This window comes from Manis pentadactyla, chromosome 5 (genome assembly GCF_030020395.1).
Source record: "Manis pentadactyla isolate mManPen7 chromosome 5, mManPen7.hap1, whole genome shotgun sequence".
NCBI lineage: Eukaryota > Metazoa > Chordata > Mammalia > Pholidota > Manidae > Manis > Manis pentadactyla.
The window spans coordinates 155,814,210-155,841,466 of NC_080023.1; the positions used below are offsets into that span (position 1 = coordinate 155,814,210).

Sequence of the window (27,257 nt, forward strand, 5' to 3'; positions counted from 1 at the left end):
CATCAACATCATCCACCACATCAACAAAAAGAAGGACAAAAACCACATGGTCATCTGCATAGATACTGCAAAAGCTTTTGACAAAATTCAACATCCATTCATGATAAAAACTCTCAACAAAATGGGTAAAGAGGGCATGTACCTCAACATAATAAAGGCCATATATGACAAACCCACAGCCAACTTCATACTTAACAGCAAGAAGCTGAAAGCTTTTCCTTTAAGATCATGAACACGACAAGGATGCCCACTCTCCCCACTTTTATTCAACATAGTTCTGGAGGTCCTAGCCAGGACAATGAGACAATATAAAGAAGTAAAAGGCATCCAGATTGGTAAGGAAGAAGTCAAACTGTCCCTGTTTGCATATGACATGATATTGCACATAAAAAATGCAAAAGAATCCACTCCAAAACTACTAGATCTAATATCTGAATTCAGCAAAGTTGTGGGATACAAAATTAATACACAGAAATATGTTGCATTCCAATACATTAACGATGAACTAGCAGAAAGAGAAATCAGGAAAACAATTCCATTCACAATCGCATCAAAAAGAATAACATACCTAGGAATAAACCTAATGAAGGAAGTGAAAGACTTATACTCTGAAAACTACAAGAAACTCATGAGAGAAATTAAAGAAGAAACCAATAAATGGAAACACATTCTGTGCTCATGGATAGGAAGAATTAATATTGTCAAAATCACCATCCTGCCTAAAGCAATCTACAGATTCGATGCAATCCCTGTCAAAATCCCAAAAGCATTCTTCAATGAACTAGAGCAAATAGTTCTAAAATTCATATGGAAACACCAAAGACCCCGAATAGCCAAAGCAATCCTGAGAAGGAAGAATATAGCAGGGGAATTATGCTCCCTGACTTCAAGCTCTACTAAAAAGCCACAGTAATCAAGACAATTTGGTACTGGCACAAGAACAAACCCACAGACCAGTGGAACAGAATAGAGAGCCCAGATATTAACCCAAGCACATATGGTCAATTAATATACAATGAAGGAGCCATGGATATACAATGGGGAAACAACAGCCTCTTCAACAGCTGCTGTTGGCAAAACTGGACAGCTACATGCAAGAGAATGAAACTGGATTACTGTCTAACTCCATACACAAAAGGAACTTGAAATGCACCAAAGACCTGAATATAAGTCATGAAACCATTAAACTCTTAGAAAAAAACATAGGCAAAAATCTCTTGGACATAAACATGAACAACTTCTTCATGAACATATCTCCCCGGGCAAGGGAAACAAAAGCAAAAATGAACAAGTGTGACTATATCAAGCTGAAAAGCTTCTGTACAGCAAAGTACACCATCAGTAGAACAAAAAGGCATCCTACAGTATGGGAGAATATATTCATAAATAACAGATCTGATAAAGGGTTGACATCCAAAATACATAAAGAGCTCATACACCTCAACAAACAAAAAACAAATAATCCAATTAAAAAATGGGCAGAGGAGCTGAACAGTTCTCCAAAGAAGAAATTCAGATGGCCAACAGACACATGCAAAGATCTCCACATCACTAGTCATCAGAGAAATGTAAATTAAAACCACAATGAGATATCACCTCACACCAGTTAGGATGCCCAGCATCAAAAAGACAAACAATAACAAATGTTGGTGAGGATGCGGAGAAAGGGGAACCCTCCTACACTGCTGGTGAGAATGTAAATTAGTTCAACCATTGTGGAAAGCAGTGTGGAGGTTCCTCAAAAAGCTCAAAATAGAAATACCATTTGACCCAGGAATTCCACCTCTAGGAATTTACCCTAAGACCGCAGCAACCCAGTTTCAAAAAGATAGACATACCCCTATGTTTATCACAGCACTATTTACAATAGCCAAGAAATGGAAGCAACCTAAGTGTCCATCAGTACATGAATGGATAAAGAAGATGTGGTACATATACACAATGGAATATTATTCAGCCATAAGAAGAAAACAAATCCTACCATTTGCAACAACATGGATGGAGCTAGAGGGTATTATGCTCAGTGAAATAAGCCAGGTGGAGAAAGACAAGTACCAAATGATTTCACTCATATGTGGAGTATAAGAACAAAGAAAAACTGAAGGAACAAAACAGCAGCCGACTCACAGAATGGACTAACGGTTACCAAAGGGAAAGTGATTGGGGAAGACGGGTGGGAAGGGAGGGATAAGGGGGAAAAGGGGGCATTACAATTAGCACACATAATGTAGCAGGGTGGGAGGTACAGGGAAGGCAGTATAACACAGAGAAGACACGTAGTGATTCTACAGCATCTTACTGTGCTGATGGACAGTGACTGTAGTGGGGTATGTGGTGGGGACTTGGTAATAGGGGGAGTCTAGTAACCAAAATGTTGCTCATGTAATTGTACATTAATAATATCCAAAAAATTACTATTGCTCTAAAAACAAAGGTATCTCTCATACTGACACTGAAACCTGACTTTGTTAGGAAGTGAACTGAAACCTAGTTTCATTACTTGTCCATAGGCTTTCCCCAGCACTAAAAAACTGCTTTAATTAGAGTGTATTGTATGGCATTTTTGACAGTTGAACAGAAAAAAAAAAGAATACATATCATGCTAGCATCTCTACTCAATTTTCATTAAAACACATTTCAGTTTTATGTTTTAGTTGAAAAGATCTAGCTGCCTGAGTTCTTAAATGAAAGCTACTAACCCTCCCTTAGCTATTCCCATATATAATATACATACTGTGTGTGTGTGAGTGTGGGTAAAAACATATATTCGTGGGTACAGACACAGAACTATTTTCCCTCAATGCTATATATTGAAAAATTTCAAACTACAGAAAAGTTGAAAGCATAATTCAATGAAAACACCGAAATCCACCAATTTGTTAACATTTTGCCACATTTCCTTTATCTGTACACACACACACAAACACAATTTTTTTTTTTGCCATTTGAAAGTAAGTTGCAGGTATCATGACACATCACCCCTAAATATTTTAGCATTTAACTTTTTTTTAAGGTATCATTGATATAAACTCTTATGAAGGTTTTACAAGAAAAACAATGTGGTTATTACATTCACCCTTATTATCAAGTCCCCCCCATACCCCACTGCAGTCACCTGTCCATCAGTGTAGTAAGAATTTTAGCATTTAACTTTGAAAAACAAAGACTGAGGTCTACATACACAATCTATCTTGGGGAAGCAAATGACCACTGCTAATTTATCTCTGAATCCCTCAGCTTATGAATCTCATACCCAATCTTTTTATCTCCAGTCCTCAAGGGAATCCTGTTGAAGTATTTCATGAACCTTGATCCCTAAAATTTTCTTTCCTTCTCCAGCTTTACTGAAATACAACTGACATATAACGCTAAGCTTAAGATGTACAACAGGATTTGATACACATATATAGTACAAAATGATTACCACAGTAAAGTTAGTTAACATATCCATCATTTCACATAACTTCCTTTTTCTGTTGTCTTTGTGGTGACAGCATGTTAAGATCTACTCTCTTACCAACTTAAAAGTATATGATATTGTTAACTATAGTTACCATGCTGTATACTAGATCCCCAGAACTTACTCATCTTTTAACTGGAAATTTGCACCCTATGACCAACATTTCCCCATTTCCCCACTTCTCAGTCCCTGTCAAACACCCATCTTATTTCCATGAGTTTGACTTTTTCTGATTCCACATGTGAGATCATACAGAATTTTTCTTTCTCTGTCTTATTTCACTTAGCAGAATGCCCTCAAGGTCCATCCATGTTGTCCCAAATGCTCCATTAGTTTAAGATGTGTACTCCCTGGCCTTAGTGATATTAAGTCTCTAAAATATAGCTCTTGATCCCTTAGGGAAGGAGACAAGAACTTTGAGCACTGATGACAGCTATGGACTAGAATAAATGATGTATGTGCACACACATTTTTCATAGCATTTCAAGGGTTTTATATACCCTTTAAGTCTATAAAAATGGATCCCAAGTTAAGAAATCTCAGTCTAGATAAAAATCTCTTTGAGGTCTAAAGTTCTAGAATTCATAAGCTTCATTTGTTACTGATGGCCAGTGCCACAGAAAGGCAGACTACTATTTCTGGTTCTATCACTTGGTACCAGAGTAAAAACAAACCACAGACAACACCAATGGGGAGCAGCCTTCGTTCACTCTGCTCTAAATCCTGTAGGTGGCTCCCAGCCAATCAAGGAGAAATGCAGCCAATTTTTAAAATAACTACATGGACAGTGTACGTGGCTAATCTGTTAACTCTCTCAGAACACAGGAAAATTACAATGGTGCCACTATACAATTCCCCTTGGCTATTACATATGGATTAAGACAAAGTTTACATCAATACTTTAAACAGGCATTTAAAACATGCCAAATTTTCCAATTAAGATTGTTCTCTGGGAAACAAACTACATTGGGAATATTACCATGTATAGGCACAACACAGTGAATTAAAAGCTGTCTTCACTTTCCCTTGAAAAGACAGGATGAAAGGAATGGAGGATTTTTGTTGTTGTTGTTATCATTAATCTACAATTACATGAAGAACATTATGTTTACTGGGCTCCCCCTTTCACCAAGTCCCCCATACACACCTCATTACAGTCACTGTCCATCAGCGTAGTAAGATGTTGTAGAATCACTACTTGTGTTGTACAGCTCTCCCCATGACCCCCCCATATTATACATGTTAATCATAATACCCCCTTTCTTTTTCCCCACCCTTATCCCTCCCTTCCCACCCATCCTCCCTAGTTCCTTTCCCTTTGGTAACTGTTAGTCCATTCGTGGGTTCTGTGATTATGCTGCTGTTTTGTTCCTTCAGTTTTTCTTTGTTCTTATACTCCACAGATGAGTGAAATCATTTGATACTTGTCTTTCTCTGCCTGGCTTATTTCACTGAGCATAATACCCTCTAGCTCCATCCATGTTGTTGCAAATGGTAGGATTTGTTTTCTTCTTATGGCTGAATAATATTCCATTGTGTATATGTACCACATCTTCTTTATCCATTCATCTACTGACGGACACTTAGGTTGCTTCCACTTCTTGGCTATTGTAAATAGTGCTGCAATAAACATAGGGGTGCATATGTCTTTTTCAAATTGAGTTGCTGTATTCTTAGGGTAAATTCCTAGGAGTGGAATTCCTGGGTCAAATGGTATTTCTATTTTGAGCTTTCTAAGGAACCTCCATACTGCTTTCCACAATGGTTGAACTAATTTACATTCCCACCAGCAGGTTCTCTACAACCTCGCCAACATTTGTTGTTGTTTGTCTTTTGGATGGTGGCAATCCTTATTGGTGTGAGGTGATACCTCATTGTGGTTTTAATTTACATTTCTCTGATGACTAGTGATGTGGAGCATCTTTTCATGTGTCTGCTGGCCATCTGAATTTCTTCTTTGGAGAACTGTGTGTTCAGCTACTCTGCCCATTTTTTTATTGGATTATTTGCTTTTTGTTTGTTGAGGTGCATGAGCTCTTTATATATTTTGGATGTCAACCCTTTATCAGAACTGTCATTTATGAATATATTCTCCCATACTGTAGGATACCTTTTTGTACTATTGATGGTGTCCTTTGCTGTACAGAGCTTTTCAGCTTGATACAGTCGCACTTGTTCATTTTTGCTTTAGTTTCCCTTGCCCAGGGAGATGTGTTCATGAAGAAGTTGTTCATGTTTATGTCCAAGAGATTTTTGCCTATGTTTTTTTCTAGGAGTTTTGTGGTTTCATGACTTACATTTAGGTCTTTGATCCATTTCAGATTCACTTTTCTATATGGGGTTAGACAATGATCCAGTTTCATTCTCTTACATGTAGCTGTCCAGTTTTGCCAGCACCATCTGTTGAAGAGACTGTCATTTCCCCATTGTATGTCCATGGCTTCTTTATTGTATATTTATTGGCCATATATGTTCGGGTTAATGTCTGGAGTCTCTATTCTGTTCCACTGGTCTGTGGCTCTATTCTTGTGCCAGTACCAAACTGTCTTGATTACTGTGGCTTTGTAGTAGAGCTTGAATTTGGGGAGTGAGATCCCCCCCACTTTATTCTTCCTTCTCAGGATTGCTTTGGCTATTCAGGGTCTTTGGTGTTTCCATATGAATTTTTGGACTATTTGTTCCAGTTCGTTGAAGAATGTTGTTGGTAATTTGATAGAGATTACATCAAATCTGTATATTGCTTTGGGCAGGGTGGCCATTTTGATTATATTAATTCTTCCTAGCCAGGAGCATGGGATGAGTTTCCATTTGTTAGTGTCCTCTTTAATTTCTCTTAAGAGTGTCTTATAGTTTTCAGGGTATAGGTCTTTCACTTCCTTGGTTAGGTTTATTCCTAGGTATTTTATTCTTTTTGATGCAGTTGTGAATGGAATTGTTTTCCTGATTTCTCTTTCTATTGGTTCATTGTTAGTGTAAGGAAAGCCACAGATTTCTGTGTGTTAATTTTGTATCCTGCAACTTTGCTGTATTCCGATATCAGTTCTAGTAGTTTTGGAGTGGAGTCTTTAGGGTTTTTTATGTACAGTATCATGTCATGTGCGAATAGTGACAGTTTAACTTCTTCTTTACCAATTTGGATTGGTTGTATTTCTTTGTTTTGTCTAATTGCCGTGGCTAGGACCTCCAGTACTATGTTGAATAACAGTGGGCAAAGTGGGCATCCCTGTCTTTTTCCTGATCTCAGAGGAAAAGCTTTCAGTTTCTCACTGTTCAGTATGATGTTGGCTGTGGGATTATCATATATGGCCTTTATTATGTTGAGGTACTTGCCCTCTATACCCATTTTGCTGAGAGTTCTTATCATGAATGGATGTTGTATTTTGTCTAATGCTTTTTCAGCATCTATGGAGATGATCATGTGGTTTCTGTCTTTCTTTTTGTTTATGTGGTGGATGATGTCGATGGATTTTCAAATGTTGTAACATCCTTGCATCCCTGGGATGAATCCCACTTGGTCATGATGTATGATCCTTTGGATGTAGTTTTGAATTTGGTTTGCTAATATTTTGTTGAGTATTTTTGCATCTACGTTCATCAGGGATATTGGTCTATAATTTTCTTTTTTGGTGGGGTCTTTGCCTGGTTTTGGTATTAGGGAGATGTTGGCTTCATAGGATGAGTTTGGGAGTATTCCCTCTTCTTTTTTTTGGAAAACTTTAAGGAGAATGGGTATTATGTCTTCTCTGTATGTCTGATAAAATTCTGAGGTAAATCCACCTGCCAGGGGTTTTGTTCTTGGGTGGTTTTTTGATTACCACTTCAATTTCTTTGCTGGTAATTGGTTTGTTTAGATTTTGTGTTTCTTCCATGGTCAGTCTTGGAAGGTTGTATTTTTCTAAGACATTGTTCATTTCTTCTAGGTTTTCCAGCTTGTTAGCATATAGGTTTTCATAAGAATGGAGGATTTTTAAGGGTCCTCATTAATGTAATTTTACTTCAAATCCGTTCACTCTAGAAAGTCTGAACTTGCACAGGTGAGTGGACATAAATCTACACAGATTAAGATGAACGTCTTGTATCTATTAGTAAAGCTGCCTTATTGGTTTGAGTTTGGCCATTCCAGGGCTGGCTCAACACGCCAGAAGCTTCACACTGCTTCTTAGTATTTGTACACAGACTACTTACCACAACTTTATTGAAGTCTTGGATTGCAAAATACAGGGCAATGGCAGTGAGGGCATCGGTTATCTGTTAAGAGAAAGAGAAATAATAGGAAGTGAACCCAATTAGTGTTGAGTAATGGAATGCTGCCAAGGCCTGGAGTTTTTGGACAGTGATGGACTATCCAGTACTGTACTCTTACAGTTAGGCAGAACTTCAACTCTCATTTTGACCACCCAAAGATAAAGCCCTTTCAGGGAGGTCTGACTAGAAATCTGGCTTACATCAGTTTGGTATCCTATATCTGTTCTGTAACTGCAAATTACTTATGTTTTCTGTAAAATTGGAATAACAGCCACTGCTATGCAGTCCTGATTCATATCAAGTAACTAGCACTAATCCTAAATACTAAATCCTCAGTAAGCAGTAGTCATTATAATTATTAAGAAAGACTTCAGTGAACGTCCTTGATTTTCAACCCTAGATTTGGCAAGGGTTTCAAATTACTGTGGTCTCAAACAGCCTTGTCATCTCAGTTGTGAAGGTTCTTGCCCCTGAAAGTCTCATCCGGCCGATGTTCTCTTCACAGAATCTCTTGGCAGAATGTTTAGGATATGCAGGATGCCCTCGACCCTGGCACCACAATTAAAGCCAATCATACAATCTTAGGGCTAGAAAATTCAAGACTACGTAGTTCAGAAACCAAATTTTAAAGTATGAGGAACTGGAACTGGTCAGATGTCAGAGACTACTCCTTGTATTTCCCTAATACTATCACAGCTCCGTGGATTCAAATTAAAGATAGGTTTTTGCTTTTATATTCTGAGAAATTCCTGAGCTCTTAAAGTAGAATTTTTCTTAAAAACAAGATAAAAAACTGTATATTGATTTTATGTGGAAGGTTACTTACCATAAATACCAATTCAGCATAGTCAATCAGGAAATGAAAGAGGTATATTATTAATGGAGTCTGCAGAAGAGAAACAAACAGGTTTAATCTTACTATTATCAGTTTCCAGAATAGAGGAAGGCAAGGAGGCTACTCTGACAGCAAAAATCTCTTTCTTTCCTAGAACACTATTCTATGCAAGTTAGCCAGCATTCATATGAGGGAAAATAATTTAGTATCACTGGATCAGTTTGTGACACTGGGACTATCTGCTGAATTCAGTAAAGAGAATAAACAAAATCTGACATGTGTTAAACATCTGTTGAGGAGCTTTTTAAACACTAAAGGTATGAGGTAAATTTTAGCTCTACAACATATATATGAGCCCAGGGAACTCATAGTAGACCAAGATTGCTGAACTCATAAAATAAACTAAGACGTGTTTTCTCTTCTTCTGTTCTCCAAGATATTTTATATGACTAATGTTATTTCCTCCTCAAAGACTTGGGAAAATTCACTCATTGTGAAGCCATCTCAGCCTGGGTTTTCTTGGTGAGAAGATTTTAAATCTAAAATTCAATTTCTCTCACAGATAAAACACTATTCATATTTACTATTTTTTCCTTTGCTATTGGCTATTTTTTCGTTCTTTTCTAGGCAAGTTGTGGTTTGCTATTTGCCCATTTCATATAAATTTTCAGATTTATTGGAATAAAATTGTTCATAATATTTTAATTCTTAGTGTCTGTAGGAAATGTAGTAATGTTCCCTTATTTATTCCCAATATTGGTAATTTGTACCATCTCTTTTGTTGTCTTTTATTTAACCTATTTTTTTAATCAAAATTTGCCAGAGATTTCTCAATTTTAGTCTTTCAAAGAACCAACTTTGGGCTTTGCTAGTAATATAATTACATATATACATATATACATAGACATATATATATGTATAACTTTTTTCTTTTTCATTAATTTCTGAACTTTACAATAAAACATACAATTCTTCCTTCAACATTTTCTAGGGATAATTGCCTTTTCTTTTTCCAATGATACCTAAATTGCTGATTTTTAGACTTTCTTCTTTCCTAATATATTTATGTAAGGCAAAAAATTTCCCTCTGAATATTGCTTTAGCTGTACCACACAAGTTTTGATACACTGTTTTTTTCAGCATCATTTAGTTCAAAATATTCTAATTCCCACTGAGATTTCTTCTTTGAGAAGTGTATAGTGATTAATTTCTAATTATTTGTAAGTTTTCTTTTATACTGCTTGTTTATTTCTAGCTTAATTCTACTGTGGTCATAGGAAATACTCAGTATACTGATTTCAGTAATTCAGAATGTGTTCTGACTTGCTTTATCGTCCATCATGTGGTTGGTCAATTTGGGAACATTCCATGTACACTTGAAAAGAATGTGCATATTAACATTTACAGGTGTAGCATTCTATACATGACATTTAGGTTAAGTATGTTTATGATTTACTCTAATCTTTTTCTATATCCTTATTGATATTTTTTAGTCTGTTAGTTTTATTAGTGACCAGAAAAATTATGTTAAAAATCCCCCTATATGCCTAGATTTGTCTATTTCTCCTTGTAGTTATATCATTTGGCTATTTATATATTTTGCAGCTATGTAGTTAGATATATTTATATGTAGAATTACTATATCTTCTGGGAGAATTTATCTTTTCATCATTATAAAATAATCCTTTCTACCTCTAGTAATGTCTCTTGCCTTAAAATCTTTTTTATCTGTATATTTTTTAATCTGATATTATCAGCTTTTTTGGGGTTGATATTTTTTTACTTTCTATTTTTTTTGTGACCTCATATGTAAGATGTGTTTCTTAAAAGCAGCATATAGTTATTTTTCTTTAACCCAACCTGAAATCATTATTTTTTATTGGATTACTAGTCTATTTACATTTAATATAATTACAATAAATTTGTGTTTAAGTTTACTATCTTATTATTTTATTTTCCATTTATTCCATGTTCTCTATGCCATTGTCTCTTTCTTGCTTGCTTCTGCATTATTTTTCATTATTCCATTTTCTCCTCTACTAGCTTGTTGGCTTTATATGTAGAGACTATGCTTTTAGTGATTAATCTACAGATTATGATGTGTACCTTTGACTTTAGAGTATAATATAAATGATTACTTTTACTAATTCCAAGACAATATAAGGACTTTTGAGCACTTTAATTCCACATAGCTACTCCAAGCCTTTACTGTTATTATTGTTATAGCTTTAATTCTACATATACCTTAAGCCTACAAGATATCATTATTATTGTTTTATACAGTCACTATTGATTTAATTTATCCATATATTTGCCTTTTTCATTGTTATTTTTCCCTTGTATATTCCATCATGCTATTGAGAATTATAATCCTGCCTTTTCATATTTTTTAAAATGCAAGTCTCCTAGCAACAAATTCTTTCATTTTTTATTTGCCTGGAAATGTGTTTATTTTGTCTCACCTCTGAGACATAATATCCACGTTGGCTGCTTTTAATATGCCTTTGATTTTGAGCAGTTTTATTATAATGTATGTTTTTCTTTGAATTTATCCTGCTTGGGTTTATAGAGCTTCCAGAATTAAAATATTTCACATATTATGAAAAAAATTTCAGCCACTAATCCCTTCAAATATCATTTCTGAATTGTCTCTTCTCCCATTCTGCAACTCCATTTGTATGTGTGTTAAACCTTTTTACCATATCTCATAGATCTCTTAATTTTTTTTCTGTATTTTCTATCCTGTTCTCTCTAAGCTTCAGTCTGCATATTTTCAACAGACCTATCTTCCATCTCTTTGGCTTTTGTAAACTGCTATTAAACTTGCTTATTATACTCTTAATTTATTATTATGTCTTCTAGTTCTAGGATTTCCATTTGATTTTTTATTAAATATTCCAGTTCCCTGGTGAAATTCTCTTCTTGTCACCTATTTTTTGAGCATATTAATCATCTGGATAAAGTGAAGGTTCCTATGGCCAGGATCATCACCTGAACCTAACCCACTTCATGATGTAACTGGCCTGCTGCTAGGCTACTGCTTCCATGCCCACAGACAATAAGCAATTATTGACTCAGTCACTATATAAAGAGCTGAGCTCTGCCCAGTGCTCTGGGCCGAGGCAGAGACGAAGGAGGATTACAGACCTGCAGAATGTTAGATGCAGATATAATTCTAGTGCTCAACCTATTGCCAGGAGAACAAGCCAGGTAATAAACCCTTTCACACCAAGAATGTTATATTGTCATTGCTTGGTCTCACTAATCCACACTGAACTTGCTTAGGGCTGAAACTCATTGGAAAGACATCACCTTATCGAAATTATTTTAAAGTCCAAGTTTGATAACTCCAATATCTGCATCAGCTGTGAATCTATTTTTATTGTCTATTTTTTCCCTTTTATTATGGTTGTAATTTTTAACTGAATGACAGACATTGTATATGGAAAATTGTAGGGGTTCTGAATGAGGCAATTTTCTTCCAGAAGGATTTCTTTAAACTTCTGGAAGCTATTAGAATAGAATTGTTTTACCGTAATCTAATAAGGGGTTTAATTAATCTAATTAGAATTGTGATTCAGTCTTTGTAAGACTAGTCTATATGTGATCTACCCTTACTCCTTCAGTGTAGTCCTTCAGAAGACCTAACTCAAAGCCAGCCCTTTACCAGAGCTCTGCCACCTCAGTTGACCAGACACTAGAATTTGTACTTCCCCAGCACTGTAGACTGCCAGTAACTCTGCATAGCTTCTTAACCAGCCAATTTCTGTTCTCTTTCTCTCTCCTTCAGCCTGCGCTTGGACAGTGACTGTAATGGGGTATGGGGTGGGGACATGATAATAGGGGGAGTCTAGTAACCATAATGTTGTTCATATAATTGTACATTAATGATAGCAAAATAAAAGAATTTTTAATGTATATTTTAATATAGAATGAAAAAAATGCAGGAGACAAGTTTCAAAAAGACATATGCACCCCTATGTTTATTGCAGGACTATTTATAATAGCCAAAAAATGGAAGCAACCTAAGTGTCCATCAGTAGATGAATGGATAAAGAAGATGTGGTACATATACACAATGGAATATTATTCAGCCATAAGAAGAAAACAAATCCTACCATTTGCTACAACATGGATAGAGTGAGAGGGTATTATGCTCACTGAAATAAGCCAGGTGGAAAAAGACAAGTATCAAATGATTTCACTCATGTGGAGCATAAGAACAAAGCAAAAACTGAAGGAACAAAACAGCAGCAGACTAACAGAACCCAAGAATGGACTAACACTTGCCAGAGGGAAAGGGACTGGAGGCAGGGGGGAAGGGAAGGACAAGGGGGGAAAAAGGGGCATTATGCTTAGCACACATAATGTACAGGGGGCACAGGGAAGGCAGTATAGCACAGAGAAGATGAGTAGTGACTCTACAGCATCTTACTATGCTGATGGACAGTGACAGTAATGGGGTATGTGGTGGGAACTTGATAATGGGGGGAATTTAGTAACCACAACGTTACTCATGTAATTGTATATTAATAATAACCAAATAAATAAATAAATAAATAAAAAGAAAGAAATTTTTTAAAAAAGGTCTTCTTTAGACACAGAGGCACTGAACAACACATTAAAAGAGATGGACCTAACAGACATCTACAGAACACTCCACCCAAAAGCAGCAGGATACACATTCTTCTCAAGTGCGCATGGAACATTTTCAAGAACAGATCACATACTAGGTAGGCCACAAAAAAGAGCCTCAGTAAATTCAAAAAGATTGAAATTGTACCAACAAACTTATGAGATCACAAATGTATGAAACCAGAAAGAAATTGCGCAAAGAAAACAAAAAGGCCCACAAACACATGGAGGCTAAATAACAAGTTCCTAAATAATCAATCCATCAATGACCAAATTAAAACAGAGATCAAGCAATATACGGACATATAAGAAAACAACAGCTCAATGCCCCAACTTCTGTGGGACACAGCAAAGGCAGTTCTAAGAGGAGAGTACATGGCAATTCAGGCCTATTTAAAGAAGTAAGAACAATCCCAAGTGAACACACTAAACTCACAATTACTGAGACAGAAAAAAGAAGAACAAAGAGGCCCAAAGTCAGTAGAAGGAGGGACATAATAAAGATCAGAGAAAAATAAAACAGGAAGAATTAATGAAATGAAGAGCTGGTTCTTTGAGAAAATAAACAAAATAAATAAACCCCGAGCCAGACCTGTCAAGAAAAAAAGGGAGTCTACATACATAAACAGAATCAGAAAAGAGAAAGGAAAAATCACTATGGAAACCACAGAAATACAAACAATTATTAGAGAATACTATGAAGAATTATATGCTAACAAATTGGATAATCTAGAAGAAATGGACAACTTTCTAGAAAAATACAACCTTTGGAGACTGACCCAGGAAGAAACAGAAAGTCTGAACAGACCAATCACCAGCACTGAATTGAATCGATGACCGAAAAGCTACCCAACAACAATACCCCCAGACCAGAGAGCTTCACTGCTTAATTTTATCAGACATTTAGAGAACAACTAATACCCATCCTCCTTAAAGTGCTGCAAAAACCAGAAGAGGAGGGAATACTTTCAAACTCATTCTATGAAGCTAGCATCACTCTAATAACAAAACCAGGCAAAGACCCTAAAAGAAAATTACAGACTAATATCCCTGATGAACATACATGCAAAAATACTCACAAAATATTAGCAAACCGAATTCAAAAATACATGTAAAAAGATCATACATCATGATCAAGTAGGATTTATTCCAGGGATGCAAGGATGGTACAGTATTTGAAAATCCATCAACATCATCCACTACATCAACAAAAAGAAATACAAAACCACATGATCATCTCCATAGATGCTCAAAAAGCATTTGACGAAATTCAACATCTATTCATAATAAAAACTCTCAACAAAATGGGTATAGAGGGCAAATACCTCAACATAATAAAGGCCATATATGACAAACCCACAGCCAACATCATACTTAACAGCAAAAAGCTAAAAGCTTTTCCTTTAAGATCTGGAAGAAGACAAAGATGCCCATTCTCCCTACTTTTATTCAACATAGTACTGAGGTCCTAGCCACAGCAATCAGACAACACAAAGAAATAAATGGCATCCAAATTGGCTAGAAACAAGTTAAACTGTCCCTATTTGCAGATGTCATGATATTGTACATAGAAAAACCTAAAGAATCCACTCCAAAACTACTAGATCTAGTATCTGAATTCAGCAAAGTTTCAGGATACAAAAGTAATACAGAGAAATCTGTTGCATTCTATACACTAATGATGAACTAGCAGAAAGAGAAATCAGGAAAACAATTCCATTCACAATTGCACCAAAAAGAATAAAATACCTAGGAATAAACCTAACCAAGAAAGTTAAAGATCTATATCCTGAAAATTACAAGACACTCATGAGAGAAATCTAAGAAGACACCAACACACAGAAATACATCCCATGCTCATGGGTAGGAGGAATTAATATGTCAAAATGGCCATCCTGCCCAAAGCAATCTACAAATTCAATGCAATCCTTATCTAAATACCAAAGCATTCTTCAATGAACTAGAACAAATAGTTCTAAAATTCATCTGGAACCACAAAAGACCCTGAATGGCCAAAATAATCCTTAGAAGGAAGGATAAAGCAGGGGGGACTACGCACCCCAACTTCGAGCTCTACTACAAAGCAATAGCAATCAAGACAATTTGGTACTGGCACAAGAATAGACCCATAGATCAAAGAAATAGAATAGAGTCCATATATAAAATCACACATATATGGCCAAGTAATGTATGATAAAGGAGCCACGGACATACAATGGAGAAAGGACAGCCTCCTCGACAACTGTTGCTGGCAAAAGTAGACAGCTATATGTAAGAAAATGAAATTGGACTACTGTCTAACTCCTTACATAAAAGTAAACTCGAAACGGATCAAAGACCTGGATCAAAGTCATGAAACCATAAAACTCTTAGAAGAAGACATAGGCAAAAATCTCTGGAATATAAACCCATGCAACTTTTTGATGTACACAATGTACAGATTGAAACTGGATCATTGTCTAACCCCATAACCCCATACACAAAAGTAAATTCGAAATGGATCAAAGACCTGAATGTCAATCATGAAACCATAAAACACTTAGAAAAAAACATAGGCAAAAATCTCTTGGACATAAACATGAACAACTTCTTCATGAACATATCTCCCCAGGCAAGGGAAACAAAAGCAAAAATGAACAAGTGAGACTATATCAAGCTGAAAAGCTTCTGTACAGCAAAGGACACCATCAATAAAACAAAAAGGCATCCTATAGTATGGGAGAATATATTCATAAATGACAGATCTGATAAAGGGTTGACATCCAAATTATATAAAGAGCTCATGTACCTCAACAAACAAAAAGCAAATAATACAATTAAAAAATGGGCACAGGATCTGAACAGACACTTCTCCAAAGAAGAAATTCAGATGGCCAACAGACACATGAAAAGATGCTCCACATTGCTAATCATCAGAGAAATGCAAATTAAAAACCACAATGAAGTATCACCTCACACCAGTTAGGATGGCCACCATCTAAAAGACAAACAACAACAAATGTTGGTGAGGTTATAGAGAAAGGGGAACCCTCCTACACTGTTGGTGAGAAAGTAAATTAGTTTGATCATTGAGGAAAGCAGTATAGAGGTACCTCAAAAAACTCAAAATAGAAATACCATTTGACCCAGGAATTCCACCTCTAGGAATTTACCCTAAGAACACAGCAGCCCAGTTTCAAAAAGACAGACATACCCCTACGTTCATCACAGCACTATTTACAATAGCCAAGAAATGGAAGCAACCTAAGTGTCCATCAGTAGATGAATGGATAAAGAAGAGGTGGTACATATACACAATGAAATATTATTCAGCCATAAGAAGAAAACAAATTCTACCATTTGTAACAACATGGATGGAGCTAGAGGGTATTATGCTCAGTGAAATAAGCCAGGTGGAAAAAGACAAGTATCAGATGATTTCACTCATCTGTGGAGTATAAGACAAAGAAAAAACTGAAGGAAGAAAACAGCAGCAGACTCACAGAACCCAAGAATGGACTAACAGTTACCAAAGGGAAAGGGACTGAGGAGGATGGGTGGGAAGGGAGGGATAAGGGGGGAAAAGGGGCATTATGATTAGCACACATAATGTAGTGGAGGGGGGACATGGGAAAGGCAGTATATACAGAGAAGACAATTAATGATTCTATAACATCTTACTACGCTGATGGACAGTGACTGTAATGGGGTATGTGGTAGGGACTTGATAATACGGGGAGTCTAGTAACTATAATGTTGTTCAAGTAATTGTACATTAACAATATCAAGATAAAAAATAAAAAATAAAAAAAAGATGTGGTACATATACACAATGGAATATTATTCAACCATAAGAAGAAAACAAACCCTACCATTTGCAACAACATGGATGAAGCTAGAGGGTATTATGCTCAGTGAAATCAGCCAGGGGGAGAAAGACAAGTACCAAATGATTTCACTTATATGTGGAGTATAACAATAAAGCAAAAACTGAAGGAACAAAACAGCAGGAGACTCAGAGAACCCAAGAATGGACTAGCAGTTACCAAAGGGAAAGGGGTTGGAGAGAGCGGGTGGGAATGGAGGGATAAGGGGATTAAGGGGTATTATGATTAGCACACATAATATAGGGTGGGCATGGGGAAGGCAGTACAGCACAGAGAAGACAAGCAGTCACTAAGCATCTTACTATGCTGATGGACAGTGACTGTTATGGGGTGTGTGGTGGGGACTTGATAATAGGGGGGACTGTAGTAACCACAATGTTGCTCATGTGAACCTGAGCATAAGATTGTATATTAATGATACCTTAATTTAAAAAATTCTTTAGACATCTCCCTTCAGCTACTACGCTATTTCTCTGCCCTCCTTTAGAGCAAAACTACTCAAAAAGGTTGTCCATATTCTATCTTTCCACTTCTTTGACTCAATGCATTTCAAGAACTGCTGTCCCTATACTCCATTAAAATTATTGTTACCAAAGTCTCCAAAGATCTCAATTTTGGCAAATCAATGATCAATCTTTGGTCCAAAATTTCCCAACCTTACAATGCATGTGACATAGTTTTTACTCCCTCCTTGAAGCACTTCCCCTGACTTCCATGTACTACATTCTCGATTTTCCTCCTTTGCATGAAAAGTTGTATTTACTATCTCCTCTTCCCCTTCCCAAACTTGATGTATTGGAGCGCTCCAGGTTTCAGTATTCCTTATGTAAATGCACTCCCTAGGTGTATTAGTTATCTATTTCTGTCTAGTAAATTGTCCTAATACTTAACAGCTTAAAACAACACACGTTTATTATCTTACATAGTGTCTGAGAGTCAGGAATCTAGGAGTGGCTTAACTGGGTGATTCTGGCACAGAATCTCTTATGAGGTTGCAGCCAAGTTGATAGGCTGTGGTTGTAGTCTTTAAAGGGGCTTGAACATCTCCTTCCAACCCTACCCATTTGGCTGTTGACAGGAAGCCTCAAATTTAGTTCCTTCCTCATCACAAAACTCTCCATAAAGTTGATCATGACATGGCTTCCCTCTCAGTAAGTGGTCCAAGAGAGAGTCTAAGACAGAAGCTGCAGTCTCTTTAATAACTTAATCTAGGAAGTGATATACCATCATTTCTGTGTAGTTTACTGGTCACAAAGAACAATTCCAGTACAATGTGAAAGAGGATTGTACAAGTATAAATATCAAGAGGCAGAACTCTTTAGGAGCCACCTTGGAGGTCAGCTATCACACTAGGTGATCACATCCAGTCCCATGTTTTCAAATATCATCTCTAGGCTGACAGATTTTATACCTCCAGCCTGGACCTATCTTCTTGAGTTTCACAGTTGTATAACCAACTGCCTTAACACTGCCATTTGGATATCTAATAAGCCCTTCCAAGTTAACATGGTGAAAACTGAACTCTTATTTCCCACCCCACTAAAACCTGCTCCTTCATGGGTATGGTTCATCTCATTAAATAACACCACTATTCTTTCAGTTGCTCAGGACAAAAACCTGTTATTGAATTATATCTTTGAATCCCCTATTGTCTTCACATCTCACATCAAATCTATTAACAAGTCTACTTCTACAAATATAACTAGAATCTAATCACTTTCCATTATCATCTTTATTACCACCCTAGTTTCAAGCCTCCATCATCCTGTTCAGACTATTGCATAGGCATCCTAATCATTTTCCCTGCTGCACCTCTTCCCCTAGAGTCAATTTCTCTCCAAGTGTCCATAGCAATACTTATTACATGTAAAATAAATATGATCACTTTTCTCCTGGTTTAAAAGTCTCCAGTGTCTTCACATCACAGTAAAAATAAAATCCACTTGCTACTGTGGGACACTGGAGTTGGTAAAGGATCTCAGGACAGCTGGGTGAAAACTTGATCTAAGAAACACTGACTGGGCAGCTTTTGGGGAGATCATACCCTGAAACCACTGCTAACTCCCGTAAATCCTGGAATGAAACCCTCACCTCTCAGTTGGATAATCTACCTGAAAATCCACCTGCTATCAAATGGGCTTACTACAAGGCCAGCGTGGTAAATGCCAACTTGGCAGATGAATTTGGGAAGAAGTTTAATACTCTGAAGGTTCCTGTTCCAAAGGATAAATAAATTTTCCAAACGGATGCTGTAGAAAAAGATGTGAAAAGCTGTGCTGAGTTTTCTCTCTTTCAAAGGCCAGGACTGAAGAATACGAGAAAGAGCTGGAGAAGATGAAGAATATAATTCCATTTGATCAAATGACCATTGAATACTTGAATGAAGTGTTCTCAGAAACCAAATTAGACAACAAGTATCCCAACTGGCCTCACCAGCCAAATGAGAATTTATAAAATTGGGCCTGGCAGGAAGGCACTCATATTAGAAACTCTGGACATTAAAAATAAAAATGGACACTAAAAATGGATAGATAGAAAATCCAGACTCCTAACCATGTCTATAAAAAAGTCCTATATATAATCTAGCCCTTAACTTCTCACAGCTTGTCTCTATTATTCTTTGCTCATTCTGCCCTAGCAACACTGGCCATCTTTCTGCAACTCACAAATGCTGAGCTCATTCCTAAATCCGGGCCATCATATGGCTTGCTTTCTTCACTTAGATCTCTTCTTCAAATTCCACTTCCTCAGAGTGCCTTCCCTGAACACACTATCTAAAAGGGTGAAATACACATGCCCTTCACTCTTTATCCTTTTACCCTGCACTGTTTTACTACATGCACTTACCACTTAACTGAAATCTAATTTTTTTAACTTTATCCTTATAGAGGTATAGCTGGTATAAAATAAATGGCACATATTTAAATTTGGTAAGTTTTGACCTAAGTATACACCTATGAAACCATCATCACAATCAAGATGGTGAACATATCTACCATTCTCAAATGTTAATCAGTTTTACTGTTAATCCCAAAGACCCAACTTTGTTTCAGTGATTTTCACTGTTATTGTTCTTTTCATTTGTTTCCACAGATGTTTATTCTTTCTTTTATTCTGCTTACCTTGAGTTTAATGCATTTTCTATTTCTCGTTTCTTAAGGTAGAAACTGAGGTCATCAATGTGAGACTTTTCTTCTTTTCTAATACAGGATGAGCTCACAATAAATTAAGCACTATAAATTTCCCTTATGCACTGCTTTAGTGACATCCTACATATTTTTATAGGTTGTGCTTTCATTTTCATTCATTTCAAAAGACTTTCTAATTCCCCTTCTATTATCTATGGGTTATTAAGAAATATGTTACTTAGCTTCCAAGTACTTGGAAATTTTCCAGATATCCTTCTGGCATTAATTTTTTATTTAATTCCACTGTGGTCAGACAATATACTTTGTATAACTTCAATCCTTTTAAATTTATTAAGCCTTGTTTTATGGCCCAGAGTATGGTCTATCTTACAAATGTTCCAAGCACACTTGAAAAGATTATGTGTTTTGCTGTTGTTGGACAGAATGTTCTATAAATGTTAATGAGGCCAAGTTGGTTAATGTGTTGTTCAAGTCTTTTTTATACTTGTTGATTTTCTGTCTGCTTGCTCTATCAATCATTGAGAGAGGGATACAGAAATCTCCCACTATAATTATAGATTTATCTTTTTCTCCTTGCAGTTCTATCAGTCTTCACATATTCTGAAATTGTTATTAAGTGCATAAGCATTAGAGTTGTTATATCCTCTTGATGGATTGACCCCTTTATCATTTATGAAATGAACTTTTTTATCCCTGGTGATATTCTTTGCTCTGAAATCTGTTTATTTTTTACTAATTTATTGTCTATTTCTCTCAGAAATGTAAGTATCATGAGGCCAAGGACTGTGTCTTGTTTTGTATCCTAGCACTTATTAGGGTAGCTGGCATTTGGTGCATATACTTAAAAAATTCTTATTAATCTTCATTAAATCTTTATTAAAGTAAAGAGAGAAGGAAAGGAGAGATTGAAATACATATCAGATACAGAGCTAGGCAGTAGGACCAAGAGATGAAAAGTTTCAGTACTTGTTCTGAGGAGCATACATCATAGTAAAACAAGTATAAAGGCAATGTCAAGAGTATGACATGAATTAGGAAAAGGACAAGCACAGGATGGTAGACACATGAGGAACATCTAACCTAGTCTAAGGTGATGAGGAATGGATTCCTGGAGAAGGTAAACCTAAGCTAACATTTGAATAGTAGAGCCAACTACAAAGAGAGGGGAAAATGGCCCTCCACAAAGAGACAACAGCATGAACAAAGACACATTGGTAAGAGAGAACATGGTGTTAAAGCAAAATGAAAGTATGTCAGAACTCTCTCAGGGGGCTCCTATTCTGTCTAGAAAACGTATTGCCCAACACCCCCAGCACACTGAGCCGTCATGGTTAGTGGATTACTTTGAGTATGCCCACCCAGTCTGCTCCCAACAACTGAATTGTGTGCTTATTAAGAGTCTTTTAAATTGTTCCTAACCTGTTTCTATCAGTTCTTGTTATTATGGTTCAATTAGTAATCAAAGAAAATGACATATGAATGTAAGAAGACAGTTATCTACATGAGAACCAAGTTGAATGCTTTCATACACTAGACGGAACAAAAAATTTTTTTTCTCAAAGTAGACATGAGAGAACTATACAATTTAGGGGTTAAATTGTCAAATTACAAGACTTGTACTTGAAAATGATATGGCCAAAAAGAATGGGAAGAGGAGAGTGGAAAGAAACATGCTTGCTGTGAATAGGGCTCACAGGGCTTTGTGTGTCTCCTAAAGTGTTTGTATTCCTGAGGTCAGTGGTGAACATTCAAAGGTACTGAACAAGATAGTGACAAAATCAGGTTTGGATTTCAGAACGATGGCTCTGACTGCAGAATAAAGAATAAGGGTGCAAGACTAATGCAGAAAGACTTGTCAGGAAGCTACTTTAATAACCCAAGCAGAGCAGATGGTGACCCAAGGGTTATTTTACTATTCTTAGGAACTAATTTTATGGGTTAAGTAGGCTTTTGTAGGCTTTCTAAGAAACCAACATTACTTTCTTGGGAAAACATTTCCAAAGAACCAATTACAGGCCAATTAGAATACAACTTATTCATGGACTGGGAACTGTTTATAATTTATTTGCCAATAAAATGGTAACTTCTGCAGAAGTCTTATCTGCTTCCTCAAATTAACAATCGCAATCTGGATCATTTCCATTGCAATTGCAAAACCTCCTTCTTATGCAGACAACATCTAAAAAAGGGCTGTTTCCAAAATAAAAATAAAAATTTGAAAACATCAAAAAGGACTGTTTCTAAATATGATTTTCAAAAATAGCTCTTTTTAAATGTTTGTACAAAACAGAGGGTTAGGCTCTGGTATCTGTGACTATAAACTACTCTTATTACCCAGAAAAGAAAACAACACTTACTTCATGAAATACTGCTCCAGAATATGGAGATACTCCCAAGTCCAACAATGAGAGGCCTTCAACCACTGAAAAGTAAGATATCCAAGTTCACTCTTACTTAAAGGACACATGCAGATGGACATAAACCAAAGTGTTAGATATTCCCAGGAACACGAAGGGCCTCACACTTCCTCTAACCCCTTTACCTCATTCCCAGCAAGTGGCTTGGAGTCTTGATTTGAACATTTCAGATGAGGGGGGCTTTCTTCCATATAGAACAACCCTTCCCATTGTGGAGCAGCATTATTATAAGGAAGTTTCATGTTAAAACACTCCAAGTTTCCTTTGATCTCCCTGTAACATTCACCCACTCTTAAAAGTGTTTCAGTAAGTATATTCTGCCCCATTCCAAAAAACAGTAAGATAACAAACTAGAAACTGGTGAGAAGTGTCCACAGTGTGGGGAAATGGACAGTCACGCTCAAATGCTGCTTGTTTGATCGACATTTATATTAACTTTCCTACAGGGAAACATGCATTTTTAAGGGTGTGCCTTTTGACCCTTAGGGCAATGTAACCTGGGGAAATAACTGGACAAGTGTCCAAAGAAGTATGTTGTTCACTGCTATGCTCATAGTACTAAAAATTTTAAATAATCCCAATTTCCATTAATGGAGATTTTTTAATGAATTATGATATGTACATATGTATGTGTGGACAGAAACATAGATATATAGAAACTCTTTATAGTTAAAAATTATACTATAATATAAACAAGTGATAATAAATGGAAGAGAAAAGGAAGCTCTTCCTTACAGAAAATTGTTAAGTATCAAATATAGAAGGAAAGTTGGAAATAGAAAAATCACCATTTGGCAGACCCCACAGTAATAATTGTGAAATGCAAGCATTATCAATGGATACTAAAATTAATGGGTAAAAACATGATAAGAAACAATATTTGCAAGGGGCAAAATATTAATTTTATGTGGATAAACCTGACATTCACTACCTTAACCAAGTGACTGAAGTTAACATCACCAGTAATGTGTTGAGCAGTTAACATTATCAACATCAAGTACCTCTTGATATGATTCACGTTGAGGTGGGGATAAAAACACCACTGTGGTCCTTATACCAAAAATGTGGTAACCTTGCCAAAAAAAGCATAACTTCAATCTAATCATGAGAAAACGTCAGGCAAACCCAAATGGTGAGATAAAATAACTGGCTAGTACTCTTTAAAAATATTAAGTCTGAGGAAGTGTCCCAGACTGGAAGAGACTAAAGCTGCCTAAAAACTAAATGCAACATAGGATCATGGACTGGATCTTAGACCAGAAAAAGGACATTAGTGGAACAAGTGGTAAAATTCTGATAAGGTCTGTAATTAGTTAATAATATTCTATCAATGGTTTAAGTCACTGTACTATGGTTATGTAGGATGTATTATTTGAAAAAGCTGGGTGAAGGGTAAGCAGAAACTCAATACTATTTTTGCAAGATTTTGAAAATCTGAAGTTATTTCAAAATTAAAAGTCAAAATAAAAAAATTATATTACAGATACATATTTACTGAAGAAAAGATGCCCATGAAATACTCTTAAATGAAAAGCAAGTCATAACACAGCATGTAAAATATGACCAAATCTACAGTGACTATGAAGGGGTATGTGGGGGGGACTTGGTGAAGGGGGGAGCCTAGTAAACATAATGTTCTTCATGTAATTGTAGATTAATGATACCAAAATAAAAAAATAAAAAATAAAATAAAATAAAAATATGACCAAATCTTATTTTACATATTTTAAGCATTCATTTAATTACTTGAGAGGGAATGAATATGTATGCAATGAGAATTGCCTCAAAAGAAACATAAACATTAAATAAAATAAATAAAAATAAGCAAAAAAAATGATAACAGTGATAAATCTCACCTAGCTGATAAGATTACAGAAGAGTTTCGTTTCTTTTATCTTTTCTTCATTTTCTGAATCTTTAGCAATGAGCATGTATTAGTTTATAATTATTAAAAAGAAACAGGAAAATTAATTTTAAAAGAAAGTGAATCATGAAGGATAAAACAAAATGTAGCCACAAAAACCTATAAAATGTATAAACTTACAAATGCACAAAATTATCTCAGAAGTATACATAAGAAACTAATTATAAACTAAACAGTAAGAAGTGTTCCCTCCAGAAACAGAAATGGGTGGTTATTGAAAAGTGGTGGAAAAATATGCCTTTTAATCATATAGCCTTTTGCACCTTTGATTTTTGAATCATGTGATTGAATTACCTACTCAAAAAAAGTGAATAAAACAAAATCAAAGTGACAAAGCCCATTTAAAAAAAAAAACACATATTTATTTATAATGAGTGGGCCATAAAGATGACTTTAAACTTTATAGAGCCACCCTAGAAGGAAACCCAATCAGTTAAAACAAAGCCCTCTGCTCAAGACAATTGTAACTAGTCCTTATACTAGGATCAGAAAAAAATTTCTTTCTAGGAGTTACATAAAGAGGCTGCTGTGTAACAACTATTAAACCCTTTCCAAACAGCTTTACTGGACACCCAAGGAGATGATTCATCAGGCCACTTCACAAGGCAACTCTCAATCTAAGACAATGGCACCCTACCACAGAGCAGTAGAAGCAACTGTACAGGGACAAAACATGTTGTCGAGGAGCATTACTCTCCACTGGTTTAATCCAGAGGGAGATTCTTGCTTGTGTAGCTAGAGGAAAAGACTGCACACCTTTCAGGCAATTGTCTAAAATGTGGTTTCCCTCAGATATGCTTTTGCTAGATATTGTACATCGGTGAATTTATTAATGTGTTCTCTGGTAAGGGACTGGAATGTGGTTCTGCTGTCTTGATTAAATATGACCTCATCCTACTAAATAGATAACTGATCTGAGGGAAGAGTAAACCGCTTGTAAAAACATTTAAAAAAAAACAGTACTATTTACTACCACCATCTATAACAGTAAAAAGTATAGGAAGAGCATCTACCCTCAATACTTTTACTTGAATACACTGGCTTTAAGACAAACTTCTTACAATGTCCTTATTTTTCTTAGTTTGGTGCACATGACTGAAAACCCTGCCATGGTCTACAATACAATCGGGAACATCTGAGCTGTAGAATGCCAAATCCTCTACAGTATAATAGGGAAACTACTCCATGTACAAAAGAATAATCAGGATCCCAAGGTTCTAACAGATATAGAACAATGTTCCAATAACATTGTGCTAGGAACATTTTAAAGTAGGTTTCACAAAATGCCTCTTTGGGGAAAATTTTTTTTACTCAATTAAAAGAAACCAAAGAACCCATAGTTTTAAGTCATTTCTTTTTGTAGAATACCCGCCAAAGTAAAACCTGAGAAAAATACAACAGAGCAACAGAATAACATTTCTGCTTCATGGGATCATTATCCAACAATTAATGTTTTAGAATAGTTGGCCATGAAAGCTAATTAACTGTGGCCAACTATTCTAAAAACATAATTTTTAAAAAAAAATAATCTCTCAACTCTTTAACTGATAAATCCCATGAAGCAAGAATTCTTATTTAGCTATCATGATGTGCTTTTCCTATGGGTGACAAATAGACAAACATTGTCTTTGAGCTCCCCATATGAAGGGCATGCAATCAGCTTGTTCAAAAGAAGTGGTATCCTTATATTTCTAGCCCAGAAGACCCCAGAAACAGTGTCATCCCACTAACAAAAAACACACCTAGCACCCAGATCTTGGTTTCTAAATAGCATTCTGCAATAGAAGGAACAAGGGCTCCTTGGAGAAGTGATTAATTCCAATGCTAGACCAAGAGAAATGCAAGATGAGCCAGGAGCAATACAGTTTACTAATTATGTATTTAACAATAGAAGTTTTGTTTTGTTTTGTTTTTTAAGGAGTGCTATCAGAAGTGTTCCTCCTGACCCTGACTCATAGCTGCATTAGAAGTGGGTTTCTAAATCAGCACTAATAGCTTGGGTTCTCCATCAAACTCAAGAAACTAGGCCCATACTAATTGCTAATCTTTAGGTCAAAGGCTGAGGAAATACCAAAATATGACAGAAAAGTTCCAAAATCATCTGTGACAGATTTCTACACAAGATTGTATGGAGTGAGTGGTTACCAAAGGGGAGGAGTGTGGGAGCAAAGGTGGGGAGGGAGGGAAAAGGGGATTGAGGGGTATTATGATTAGTACACATGGTGTGGGGGGTCACGGGGAGAACAGTGTGGCACAGAGAAGGCACATAGTGGATCTGTTGCATCTTGCTGCACTGATGGACAGTGACTGCATTGGGGTATGGGTGGGGACTTGATAATATGAGTAAATGTAGTAACCACATTGTTTTTTCATGTGAAACCTTCTTAAGAGTGAGTGTATATCAATAATACCTAAATAAAAAATTAAAAGAAAAAGACTCTATGGGGTGAACTCTGATAGAACAGCAATGCCTAAAGATCGCTAGCTAGTCACATAAAACTTCATCTGTGTGACTTTGGTCAAGTGACTTAGTCTCTCTGTGCTTCAATTTTCTCATCTATAAAATGGAGCTAACAGTAGTAGTTACAACATAAGGCCACTGTAGAGATTACATTAGTTTTTTTAATATACCTAAAGTGCTTAGAATAGTGCCTGACATGTTGAAAGTATTACATCAGTCAGTTGTGTTTTGTTTTTACTTTTAATGTAAAAGAAGCACATGCTTG

The 27,257-nt window shown here is 36.0% G+C and overlaps 1 protein-coding gene across 3 annotated transcripts in view; it reads right to left on the reverse strand.

Annotated features, from left to right (window-relative positions):
* Positions 1–27,257, reverse strand: part of PIGU (phosphatidylinositol glycan anchor biosynthesis class U) — a 112,947-nt gene that overhangs the window by 77,970 nt on the left and 7,720 nt on the right. For 2 of the 3 annotated variants that reach the window (XM_036902517.2, XM_036902518.2), the window contains exons 2-4: positions 22,548–22,612; positions 8,532–8,591; positions 7,646–7,708 (exon numbers count right to left, since the gene is read on the reverse strand). In XM_036902517.2, coding sequence (XP_036758412.2) covers positions 7,646–7,708; positions 8,532–8,591; positions 22,548–22,612 — 188 coding nt within the window. The remainder of the gene's footprint in view (positions 1–7,645; positions 7,709–8,531; positions 8,592–22,547; positions 22,613–27,257) is intronic. The other variant, XM_057502927.1, reaches the window with a different exon arrangement.